Source organism: Agelaius tricolor, unplaced genomic scaffold (genome assembly GCF_023055355.1).
Source record: "Agelaius tricolor isolate 1412-34295 unplaced genomic scaffold, bAgeTri1.0.p SCAF_3, whole genome shotgun sequence".
Lineage (NCBI taxonomy): Eukaryota > Metazoa > Chordata > Aves > Passeriformes > Icteridae > Agelaius > Agelaius tricolor.
Genome location: NW_027269263.1, coordinates 25,621,893 through 25,635,463, shown reverse-complemented (window position 1 = coordinate 25,635,463; position 13,571 = coordinate 25,621,893). Strand labels below are relative to the sequence as shown.

Below are 13,571 nucleotides of genomic sequence, written 5' to 3'. Positions count from 1 at the left end.
GAAGATTTTGTGGGGAATACTTTCTTAGTAGCAGGAACATTTTACAGCATCTTCTTTGGATTGCATTTTAAATATTTTTGTACTATTTTCTCCATTACTTTAGTCAAGTGAGATCTTCACTGAGGATTTAATTTCCTAATAACTGCTGAAGTCCCATCACATCTACTCAAACTGCTTCTGTTAATGTGTCACTGTGCATGAAAAAGAGAATCTGACTACTGTGTTCAAAAATTCTCCCTGAACTCGGTGCAAATGTCAAACTTAAATACAGTGGAATGCAAATGCAAGTATGTCTTCCTGAGGATTTACTGGGACATCTTTGGGAGATGACAGCACTGAAATTCTGTCTCATCACTCAAGGTGCTTGTCAAACTCATGCACCCATACAAAATATTTAATTCCCAGGGTTTTCAAACTTAAGACTCTTGTTAGATGTTGGGTTTTTTTACCCCAAAATTAGCACACTGAACCTCACTGCTTCAAAAACTCTGGCTAAATATATTTGATGCTGCCTTGTTTTTCTCCTCTAGTTCAAGTACATGTCACAAAATTAGTGCCAGGACTCTTTTTCAAGCCTAAAAACCCCTCTCAAGTCTGAACACAAGTAACTGGCTTCTTTCCTAAGAGAGCATAACAAACAACATATTTTTCGAAAATAAACAAATCTGTTTCCTGAATGACTCAAAGGATGACACGTAACTTCCCTTCATTTTGTTAGCACACAACCATCTCACTGAATCCTAGTTTAGTTTTAAAGAGCTTTATTCAGAGGTACAATTGATCTTGAAAAACTGAAGTTCATATATTCTCAGAAAGTGCAAAAGTCAACAGATCTACAGAATAATCTAGTGTTTACATTTTACCTTAGAAGAACTCCTTTTATGACATTTGCCTATTCCACTGCCATTTCCTCTGTTCTTAGTATGGAAAGTCATGTAAATTTAATCTGCAGTGGTTCACAACTGTGGAACATCCATTTACAACAAAAATGGAAATCCTTTTCTTAATTAAATTAAGAAAAAAAAAATCCAACATAAGACTAACAAATAAGAGCATAACTATGCTCTTATTCCTGCCCCATCCCTCTAAAACTGCAAAATTCCAGAAGCACAGTCCAATCCACAACACAAATCTCCACAATTAAGTGTCCAATATTAATCTAACCCAGTCTCTAACCATAGTGTCCCTCACTTTAGTCTAAACAGTGAAATCTCTAATGCTTTCACTAAAACATTTTTTTAGTCTTATCATCCATATATATTTCCTAAAAACACAGTGAAATAAGTTTTTGTCACTTGGGTTCTACTGTTTGAAAACGTTAGAAGATAACTTCATAGCCTGGAATGATGAAATATTACCAAAAAAGAAAGTACATACTTCCATCATTTACAAAAACATTTCAGTATGTAAGCTGTGAGGACAGTTTAGCTCTCAAAAGCCCTAGAATAATAAATTGACTGGCACTTTTAGAAAACACATGCCCCTTTGTGGGAAGTGTCTGGGTTATTTCTGCAGCAGTAACTCTACCTTCATCTTTGATTTTCCAATGGCAAAATTCTCCTGGTTACAGAGTGAAAAAAAAATTCCTTTTGGAGCTGTTCCTCAGGGAGCCTTCATTAGCCAAACTAGGTGGCTGTTCAGTTTGCTCCCTGGTAAATCCCTAGGATGCAGGAGAACTGAAGTCATCATAAAGGAGCTCAGACACCTCATGAACAGCTTATTGGGAAGGATTGGACTGCAGGTCTGCTAAGGACCAAAGCCACAGGGTTGGCTGCTCACATGTCTCTTGCTCACCAACTCTCTTGTCTGGGGAGTTGGTATTGCCAGGAGGTTCAGAGCATGGCAGTTTGGTTCTCTGGATGTCAGCAGACAGTTCTGCTGAGTGAGATGCACTGTGTTAGCTCAGAAAAACCCACAGTTCCATCTGCTTTCTCTGTTGTCACAGGCAAATCCACCAGAGTTTAGTTAAAAGCATTCCTGTAACATCCCTTCTGTGCTATCCTTTTTCCCCTACCATTTCACACAGAACACAAATATTCCTGTCTCCTTGTCAGCACCCCACCACCACCCCTTAATCCAAGCAGAGTTAACTTAAAAATATATTTGGGCAAGCATTACTACAAGATCCAGTTATTAAAAAAATAATCAGGAAATGCATTTGTTCAACCAGTATCAACAGCCACGAGAACCTTAAGCATCCAGATGTTGATGCTTGAAGATGGTTGTTGCAGTGTGATGCCATTTCCTGTTTCAGCTATCCCAGTAGTTTCCCAGGTGTGGCAATACCTTCTCCCTTCCCCTTGCCCCCTTGCTAAGTGCTGTCAGTCAGTCTTATCATTCCAGCAGGGGCATCGTGTGATTGGCAAAAGTTCAAAAGATGCTTCTCAGCCCTGGGGTCATTGTCCCCTGAGCCTTCCCCCCCTCCCACCTGGTTGGTGGCTCACCTGTCCCTTCCCTCCCCATGCTCCCGAGCTTAAAAGACACGGGCACCATGCGGTCGGGATTCTGTGGAGCTGTTACCAAGATTCAGAGATCTGTGACCATGGAATAAAACTCTGGATTAAACCCTCTGCAGAATCCGTCTCCTCTTCCTCTTCACCTAGCCTGGAGCCTTTCCATCAGAGGTAAACTGAGTTCCTACCATGCCTGGACTTGTTCCAAGTGCCCAACTGCAGCATCCAGCCAGCCAAAGGTGTCTCTGAGGTGAGACACCACAGCTGCCGCCTTTGGCCCAGCAGCAAGGGTCAGACGAGCCCAGGCACGTTCCACCTGGTAATATTGGGATTTTGTTCCAATAGATGGTGATGCTCCAGCAGTCCAAATGACTTGCACCTGCAACAAAGTGCCTCTGAGGGCACAGCTGGTTCTTACAGTCAAGCCAAATGCACAACCCTGACTACTTCTCATAAAGATTCACCCAAGAGAAAACTGTACTCTCTATTAGCCATTGTGTATCAGGGCAAGGGTAAGGCTATCCACAGCATGTATCAACACAAGACTTGGTACACATGGGAAGAAAAACAAAGCAGCACATCATAGATGGATTCTATGATTAAACAGAAATGTTCTTTGGAATTATCTGACAGAGGTATTAGGAGGTAAGGCCAGCCTGGGTGCTAGGGATGTTTGTTGACAGAAAAAGTCAAATGCCACAGAGGTGGCCAAAAGGCTGTGGAAAGTTACTAGCAGAAGAAAGAGCAGTTCATTAGCAGACTGACTGGGTAACAGGGCACTGTAGAAGTCAGTGGATCCAGAAGAGGGCCACAAAAATGGTCAGAGGGCTTAAGCCCCTCTCCCATGAAGACAGACAGAGTTGGGGTTGTTCAGCCTAGAGAAGGCTCTGAGGAGAGCTTCTAGTGGCCTTTTAATAATTAAAGGAGGCCTACAAGAGAGATGGAGAAAGACATTAGGGCATGTAGTGATAGGACATGGGGCAATGGTTTGAAACTGCAAGAGGGCAGATTTAGATTGGACACACAAGGATGAAACAGTTGGACTCAATGATCCAAGAGGTCTTCTCCAACCTTAATGGTTCTGTGATTCTATGAAATTCTGTATGATAAGAGTAGTGGATACTGGAACAGGTTGTCCAGAGAAGTTGTGGATGCCCCATCCCTGGAAGTGTTCAAGGCCACACTGGATGGGGCTTTGAGCAATCTGGTCTAAGTGGGAGGTGTCCCTGCCCATGGCAGGGTTGGATCCACATGATACTTAGGACTCCTTCTAACCCAAACTATTCTGTGATTCTAAGTACTAAGAAACATAAGTCTTCAAAACAGAGGCAAGATAGAGCCTGGAGTAAAATTTCTTGAGAAAGAGACTCTAAATGCTCATTTCCAGCTCTTGGAATTAATAAACTCATTGTATTATCCAAACTTTATCTTTTACCAGTGCACCTTACATTTTCTCTGCAGTGTGTCAGTTAATTTACTTCATGATAAAAACAGTTCAGAATTTAAACATGGAAAGAATGGCAATTAGTTTCTCATTTGGGATAACATTCTGGGTTATCTGCACATCTACACAAATGCCACATTTGTTTATAACAGAAGATGACAACTAAAAACCTTACACTTTTAAAATTATCATTGAGAAATCAGTTCTGAAATAGACCAAAACTTGTGCTGATTTCACAAATTTAAACACCAATAAATTCATTATTTATCCAGTAGTATTTAAAATTGAGATAAGTTTACTTGAATATCTGAAGTCTGTTTCTTTCAAAAGAAAAAATGCTTTCTTCAACCATTCTGTAACTTTCAACCTAAAACTGATCCATAATGAATCAAATACTAATTTCCAAATATCCATTATTGCATTATATGACATGAAGATCCATGACTGGGATTCATTACAATACATATTTCCATACAGCATTTTAAAAACCAAAACACTAGTAAATTAAATTTTACAATAAATTATTAATTGTCAAATGCATAGGCCAGAAAGTAGTAAGCATGGAAACAAAGGGTTAATTGCAAAAAGGTTAGTAAACAGCAAGATATTGCAGCTACCACAAATCCCAGAGACTGAATATAACTGAGAATACTCCACTGTATAATAAAAATGTGAAAGATCCACAAACTATTTGTAATAATGTACAGTGTTCTAGGTCTATATGACAATCTGTATAAAACACTAACAAATAATAGGATATTGCAATTGTTTTCTATAATAGAAACTTACAATTTATTTTTAAAAATACATCCAAAATAGAGTTTTCTAATTTAGCTGGGTTTCAAGACATTTAAAGTGATTCTCTTTATACAACAGCAAGACAAATACAGTGATACTGTATTGCTTACACTGAAACTGATGTACTAGCAAACCACAAAGGCTGAACAAAATGCACAGGACAAGTTTCAAAAACAACGGACTGACTTTCACTGACCCTGAAGATCACACAACAAGAATAAATGTATGACAGATAGGTTTGTAACTACGGAAGGTATTGCAATGAAGGAACTCTTGAAAAAAGTTAAAAATATAACAATTACTTGCACTAGGAACTTCAGCAGTATGAAACAAGCAACCTAAACCCACATGTGTGCAACATACAGTTTCATGAAAAATATTTAAACTAGTAAGCTTATTATGTGTGACAGTACTATTGTCTTTAAATTATAGGATTCTAAAATGTATAAAACCGTTTTTCCTTTCATGTGATTTATATTAAAATGATTTTTCATGTTCTCAGCATTGAAAATTTAAAGCTGTTGAAACTAAACTTCTCCTTTCATTGGCAAAGAGCTTTTGGTCGGTAAATGCCACAAATTGGTTAAATCCTGACAGGCTCTGAAAACTCTCAAGGCTTATAAAGATCAAAAAGTTGACAAGTAATTTAAAGTTGAAAAGAAATCAGAAAAATAATGAAATAGTTTAATATCCATGGTGGATTAAGCTTCAATATTCACATTTTAGTGATTGTATTGACAGTAGTACTGACAGAACCCAGTAATATTAGCCAGTCTCTCATTCAGTACCAAGGAATTCATTCATAAGACTATAAATGACAATAAATCACACAGGTGGTAATGTGAGATCATGCAATCATAAAAAATAACTGTTAGAAACACTAAGGATCTCAGCTGAAGGTAGCGATATATTTCATTTAACTTAGAAGCAGTTATCTTAAAGCAAACAAAACAACAAAACCAGAACTTCACAGTTTGGTTTTTCCATGAGCTGTTACATTGTTCTTAAGAGGACTGTAATGGTTAACATGGATGAATAAGGAAAAAACATGTTGATTCCTGTGTTTTCCTGTTTTAAAGCTCCCATTCCTGAGAAAACCCCATTATGCCTCATTCCTTATCAAAAGGATGAATTTATAGTTTGAGAATGATTAATGAAATGATCTGAAATAATTAATTAAGATCCTGCTGAGCAAAGTGAGTAACACTGAAACAACAACCTCCTGTATGGGATGCATCTTTTAGATCATTATAAAGACAAAACAGATTAATTGGCAGGCAGCATAGATCAGCTGCATTCCACCTTTACATCAATCTTGAAAATTTATTATCATAAAAATGTAAAACTTTGGGGGGAAAAAAAGGTCACTTACCAGTAGCCAGAGCTGTTTGCTATGTGTGGTATGTATGCACTTTGGCTCTTTAGAGGTCCAAATGTCAGAGGTATCCAACATCATAAAATGCAGGGTTTTTTTTGGCCCTCACAATATACAAACACCTGAATTCAAACAACCTCATGAAACATGACCAAGGTTTCTGTGCTTATGAGTTAACACATCCTAAGCACATAGTCTTGACCCAGCAGTGCATGGTAGTTGCAGTCCATCTGTAACTGAAGTTAACTTGCATTCAAACAGACTAGGGCACAAAGAGAGGACAGGAATCCAGAGAAAACGGATTCTGAGGACATCCCCTCCTGAACAGGGTCCAATTAAAATTAAAAAACAAACAAACAAACCAACAAACAAAAGACACATACTAGCTATGGAAAGGCAGCTCAACACCCATCAAGGACAGTAAAAACCTTGCTAGGGCATGCAAAAATGTGGGCAGGAATGCTAAGGCTCAGATAGAACTAAAATTGGCCAAAGATGTCAAGAATAACAAGAAAGGTTTCTACAGATATGTGAGTAGTAAGCAGAAGCACAGGGAAGATCCAGAGCCATTGCCTAACTAGGCAGGGAAGCTACTCACTAGTCATGCTGATAAGGCAGAGCTTCTCAGTATCTTCCTTACTTTTACATCTTTACCAGCACAGCTGGACTGCAGAGCACTGGATCAAGTATCTACAACAATGGATGTGTCGACCCACCAGTAGGTGAAGAGCTGGTCTGCAGCCTCTTGCAAGAGCTCAACCCACAGAAATCCATAGGCTCAGAAGAAATCCACCCTAGAATATTAAGGCAAGTGGCTGACATGGGTCCAAGGCCACTCTCCTTAAGAAGTCTTGACAATCTTGATTAATAGACGTTTCCTGTGCTGAGAGCAATCACTGCAAGATGTGATTGGACAGGGTACTAGATAATTTGTCTCTTCTGGGGTCCTGCTCCCATGGAAGGCTGGACTGAAAGATCTTTCAAGGTCTCTTCCAGCAATAAAGATGGCTGAACTGAGGGATTCAATTGCTAAAAATTTACATCTCTAGATACGCTGATATTTTCTCAGCTGTTTCCAAAACTGGACAGTACCACATGAGAGGCTGCATCAGCTGAACCTTTTTGTCAACTCTAAACAAAGAACTCCGTATTATATCTGAGGCTCAAGCTATGGAGTGGAAAATTTCTTCAAGGATGTGAGAGTGATTTGCATACTGTGCTTTATTACAAAGGAAAAGAGGTTTTTATTTTCATCTTACTATTACCTGGGTTTAAAAAAAAATAAATAAAAAAATAAATCTGGAGAATATTAGAGTAAAACTCTTCCAAGAGTAGTGGAATGCCTGGAAAACCATCTCCAGCATATTCAGAAGTAATATGTTGTCAATTTCCTTTAAACTTTTAATGTAGAGGACTGTAAATCTCCTGTGCCTGCTAGGGTCAGAAGTGGGTTGGGGATAGCAAGGGACTAGAAAGCACAGTCAGAATTTCTGAGGAGAGCTGAACTGGAGAATGATCGGCCTCCAATCTGCAACTTGGTCCTACAGATCAAAAATGGGCCTCTAACTTGTGGGGAGAGAACAAGCACCTTAGGTTGGCAGCAACAGTCCTTCAAATTTACATGAACTCCACTGATGAGATGCACACCTCCTGAGGTACAGGACAGTCATTTTCATACAGCTTTCCAGGAAACAGATAAAGAACTTGAACCATAGAACCGTCAAAAGGTGTAACATGAGAAGAACTCAGCTGCCATGGCCAGTTCCAACACAGAAAAGGCACAGCAAAGGCCCACACACATTGTTCCATGCCATCAGGGGTCCTAAGCACTAAGGGCTTTGATCTGTGGGACTGGATATGACCAATTGTGTAGTATGGTCCTCCACAACATCCTTCGTTCTGAGCTGGAGAGATGGATTTGATGGGTGGACTGTTGGATGAGTAAGAAAGATGGATGGTCACAACCAGAGGGTAGTGTTCAGTGGCTCAGTATCCCAAGGGACATCATTGGCATGTGGGGTCCATATAAAGACAGTGTAATCATCTTCATTAATGACATAGAAGAAGAGGTTGAGTGCACCCTCAGCAGATTTGCTGATGACACCAAGCTGAGTGGTGTGATTGACACACCTGAAGGATGGGATGCTATCCAAAGGGACCTGGACAAGCTCAAGAAATGGGTCCATGGAATCTCATGAGGTTTAATAGGACTGAGTGCAAGGTGCTGCACCTGGAGCAGCCCCCGGTATCAATCCAGGCTGGGGGATGGACAGATGGACAGCAGCCCTGCTGAGAAGGACTTGGGGGTGCAGGTGGATGAGAGGCTGGACATGACCCAGCAATGGCACTCACAGCCCAGAGAGCCAAAGGTGTCCTGGGCTGCATCCAAAGCAGCGTGGGCAGCAGAGGAGGGAGGGGATTCTGCCCCTCTGCTCTGCTCCTGTGAGACCCCACCTGCAGGGCTGCATCCATGGAGCTGTTGGGGCTCTTCCATGAGGAAAGGCTGAGAGAACTGAGATTGTTCAGCCTGGAGAAGAGAAGGCTTAGGGTGACCCAGCTGCAGCCGTCCAGTACCTGAAGGGAGCCTACAAGAAAGATGGAGAGGGACTTTTTGTTAAAGAGCATGTAGTGACAGGCCAAGGGGGAATGGCTTCAAACTGAAAGAGAGCAGGTTAGATTAGATAGTAAGAAATTCTTTACTGTGAGGGACTGGAACAGCTTGTCCAGAGAAGCTGTGAATGCCCCATTCCTGGAAGCATTCAGTGCAAGGTTCAGTGGGGCTCTGAGCAACCTGGTTTAGTGGAAGATGTCCCTGTCCCTAGAGGCGGCTGGAAGTAGATGATTTTTAAGGCCTCTTTCAACCCCAACCATCATCTGATCCTGTGATTCTATGATACAGTCTCCGATTATGGAACTAGGGTAGAGAAAGATCCAAGCAGCTCAGTCAGTAGAATTGAGAAGAACACAGAAATTCAGGGTCAGAGGCAGATCTCAGGGTTTTTGTCTGGTAGTGATCCTTAGATGCTGAGAAAAAACTACAGAACTCAAGAACTTCATAACCCAAGCCTCTTGCAGTCTCTTGGTTGTTAGGGTGGCCTTGGAACTGCCACTGCAGAGTTGGCAAAGGCCTCCATTTAATCTGATCCTCTGGCTAGGCAATCTCTGGTGCAGGCATGTGTTTCTTGATTGGGTCAGGCTCTTCCTCACTCAGTTTTGCCAGAGAAAGAAAGGGGTCATGCTAAATAGAACTTGGCCTTGACCCAAGATTCAGAAAATCCTAAATGCTAATGTCTAGAGAAGACCATCATTTTCACTAGGATACTTCTCTCATTTTAAGCAGCAGAAAATAAACATGCCAGGGGTGCATAACTTCCTGTTGCAAAAGGAAGCAAGAAGCAACCACATGTCAGTGTTACTTGTCATGTGAGTCACATCCTCAAGACAGAAGACTATTTAAACTCATCCTTAGATGGAGCTATGGAGTATGATTCAGGCAACATGCATGGAGGATCTAGACCCATTTCTAATGAGTAAAGGAAAAGCAGCAGAGGCTATGCTCCCATATGGAAGGACACTGGATTTGACAAACTAATTTGAAAAGTAATCGTACAGGACTAGTTGGAAAAGAGAATGACATGGCCAAAGGCTAACCATAACAAAAAATCATGACATGGACAAAACTTGAGGCATCTAGAATGCCTCCATCACTGGGCACTGAGTGTTAAAGAGGGAGGGGTAGTGTGAGAAAGCTCTGAGACCAGAAAAAGCAGAAGTATGCTGTCTTTGAATGCCTGCAGTATACACTTCTCCGTTAGTTTTTCATAGTATAAACCAGTTGATGTCTACCACATTATTGTTAAAATATAGTATTCTGTTGCATCTGCAAAACAGTCACCACTGACTCTGTGCTGCTTCTCTTTTGATCAGCTGCATCAATGTTAACATCAGAATATTTTTAAATGTGAACGTCTTCCATTTCCCTGCACTTGGGGTATGGTATCCAGTGTTTAATTCAGCAGGAAACAAATCACTCTTCAAAATAACAGCCAAAACTAAGCTGGGTCTTGTCTGCATGGAAACTGGCCTTTTCAGGATGTTTGATTATGTATTTTTCATTTGATACGTGAAAAAGAACTAGCAGCAAAACACTGAAAACAAAGCTCAGAGAGGAAAGTTAATTTATTTGTCTAAAACATCAAACTAAGTTGAGATACCTTAGTTCAATCAAAGCTTCTTCAGTTTCCTCATAAGCCTGAACTTCATAAACAAATATTCCAAGTCCGTCTACCTACAAAAATAGGATGGACAATTCTTGACCTTCTTCAGATATCAAGTTAATTTACAAGTCCTTGAAGACAGATGAAGAACAGGAAGGGATCCTATATCCTAATACACTCCACCACGTTTCCCAAGTGTACTGGAAAGGAGGAATATGAGCCTTCTTTGGAAAGGTGCACTGGAAGGCTTATGACCATCTCTTGGAGACAGGGTATGCATTTACATCACCATGATTGCCATGGTACAGAATCCTGGACTGCTCCTTTTACACACCATGACCTATGATCTGAGAGTTGTAGTCTGCTGTCTCCATTCTCAGAATGTATGGGATGATGCTGTCAATCTGAACATTGCCAATCAGTCCTGCGAAGAACAGCTCCTCAGTGATGGCAGCACTCATCAGCCTGAGAGCAGGCAATCGCAGAAGAAGTCTAGATAGCCTGGAAAATAAATTTGGTGAAAAGTGTTACTCAGCAAATCACAGATTTTGGTGTTGTTCTCCATGATATTATTGGCAAAAGAAGAGAAAAAAATTACAAGGGACACTACTGGTCAAAGTTTACCATATCTAGTTCATTAAAGGCTTAAATATTTAAATGAGAATAGCATTAAATTTATGAACAGTAATGTGCAAATATCTGTCAACTACGTGTACTATGTATGTTTCGATTTGAGACTAAATAAGGAAATATTCCAAACAGATGCAATTCAAATTGAATGCTACTAATATTTATTTTGGATATTGAATTTTAGAAAGTAATAATGAGATGAAAAATACTACACATAATATGTTTGACCACATGCATAATATTTGAAGTGCTCTAAAGGTAATTCCTTAATTTTAATGAGGTAAGAAGAAGATGTATATATCTATTACACGAAAAACTGTACAAATCAGTGATTCTGAAAAGAGAATCAATCAAGTAAGCATCTAAGTTTACAGACCTGTAGGTATCATCCGGATATGCCTTTGTTACATAGTCTTGGAACTCCATGTAAGCTTTTTCTTGAAATTTCTCAATCTGTACCACATTTTCTAGACCTGGGTGATCTGAAAAAAAAACCCCTCTTCTTTGTTATACTCGTTCTACAGAAAATGAACTAACATCCATACAGACTATCCAGTTGCCAACATACTGAAATACTTATGTGGTAGCTGCAGCAATTTCAGTTTTAGTTGTGAACACTACTTTACCTCCTTATATTTCTCTTTCTTTACATTTATATTTTACTTAACTTTCCATAAATAAACTCAGACATTTGAAAGAGTTGAAATAAATTCAGTGCTTACAATGTTTATGTCAGTCTTGATGATACAATTCTGTTCTCTGTGGAGCAGTAAAACAGGATTGTTTCAACACACTGACACCTCCTGGAACACTGGATGCACAAGTAATATTTAGGTGAAACGTGAAGTATAAAATTAAGATCAGTGGAAGAAGCAGAATAAAAAGCTGTGAGCTGTTTCCTAAGACATGTACAAAACACATTGAATCATAGAATATGCTGAGTTAGAAGGGACCCATCAGTATCATTGAGTCCAGCTCCTGGGCCTGCACAGGACACCCCAAGAATCACACCATGTGCCTGAGAGCATTGTCCAAATGCTTGTTGAATTCAGATAGGCTTGTATGTAGCAGACTGTTCTTTCTCAACCATTTGGTACAAAAATTTCTAATGTGCTAATCATCATTTTTAGCAGCGATTTGAACTTACTCAAAATGTAAGTGTTGCTAAAATGAAAGGACATCAACTTAACTGCCATGTCACTCTCAGAAATTATTATGTAGTAATTCTGAACTCTCTACATGGTCTGTAATTTTATTATCCACCTATCTGAATGCAAAAATTTTACTGTCATACTAGCACGACAAATCACGTAGGTGAAGAGTTAGAGTTGACATGCAAAATGCATGACTTCGTGCTGCTGCTTTTAGAGGCATGTCAGGAACACAGCAAGAAGTCAACTTCTGGAAAGAGTACTTTGCAGACCACTGCTTGTACACTTGCAGCCATTTAGAAAGATGTCAAGTTGTCTTGGCACACCCTTTACACTAATCTCCTTGTCCAAGGCTGCCTTGTGGCAATCAAACAGCTGGCTTGGCACAGCTGAATCGCCAGGGCCTACTAAAGCAGCGGTTCTTACCTTAGGGCTCTGCTGCATCCACAGGCCAGCCCCATCCTGCAGCACAGCAGTAAAATCCCTGCAATTATTATTTCTGGCCTGTGAGTCATTGCCAGGTCATCCCTTCTGTTGAAGGTACCTCAAACATGACTTTCACATGTAGCAAGATTTTGTTATATGGCTTAAGGATCAAGAGTCTTGACAACACATTGCCATTAAAGCAACTACTCATAAGTAATGTGAATTTGAAAACATCAGCTAAAGAAAATTTCTCTCAATCATGTGACTGGACTAGAATATTTTCCAAAGTATTTTTTGTTCTACCTTTTGTGTTGTCAAATATAATTGGAAGGACACAAACTTCAGACTAAACAAATAGGTAAATACTACTTTGCAAGTGCAAGGTTCCTCAAGAAGTTTTTTTTTTTGTGTCTTATAGGATTGATTTTTCCACACAGGCCAGAGGATTCTATCATAAATCCTAGTGGACATAATTCTAAAAAAATGAACTTGAGGCATTCTCCCATAATTTTGTTTCTTTCCTGAAGTAACCTCTACCAGTTCTTTGTATAGGTATGCCATGAAAAGGATTATTTTGGGGTAAGAACACTTGCAGGAGAATTGTATCTCCTGCAAGTATTATTTATTAAAATTAAACCAGCAAACACCCTCTGACCATCCACTTAGAGAAGGTCTCTTCTGTAATAATGGTGTATTTGGAACTGTTCAATCTTCAGCAGAAAAGGAAAACTGCAAAGATTTTCAAGCATGCTTAACATTGTGTTTAAATTTAGTGGGTTTAATGGTGAGTCCTGCTTATCAGGAAACTGAAACTGTTGCAGTGCTAGAGTGAACTGTACAAGCAAACACACAGAACCACTATGCAAGACTCTCCTGGTCATAAGGACTGACAGCAGGATTATGTCTTAGAGTAAAACACCCAGAATCTGATTTTCCTTAGTGATCCACAATAGGAAAATATCACAATAGGAATTCCTCTGGAAATTTATCATCTTTCCTGAAGGGTTCTGACTCTACTTATACCACTTTTTATTTGCATGAATGTCTGTCATCTCAGAAGTCTTCCATTACTGCAAT

The 13,571-nt window shown here is 39.7% G+C and overlaps 1 protein-coding gene across 11 annotated transcripts in view; it reads right to left on the bottom strand.

The window, feature by feature from the left end:
- Positions 1 to 10,231: 10,231 nt before the first annotated feature.
- NR2C1 (nuclear receptor subfamily 2 group C member 1) overlaps positions 10,232 to 13,571 on the bottom strand; it is a 47,548-nt gene continuing 44,208 nt past the window's right edge. For all 11 annotated transcript variants that reach the window (XM_071423269.1, XM_071423266.1, XM_071423273.1 and 8 more), the window contains 2 exons: positions 11,294 to 11,399; positions 10,232 to 10,788 (listed from right to left, as the gene is read on the bottom strand). In XM_071423269.1, coding sequence (XP_071279370.1) covers positions 10,614 to 10,788; positions 11,294 to 11,399 — 281 coding nt within the window. In that variant the 3' untranslated portion in view covers positions 10,232 to 10,613. The remainder of the gene's footprint in view (positions 10,789 to 11,293; positions 11,400 to 13,571) is intronic.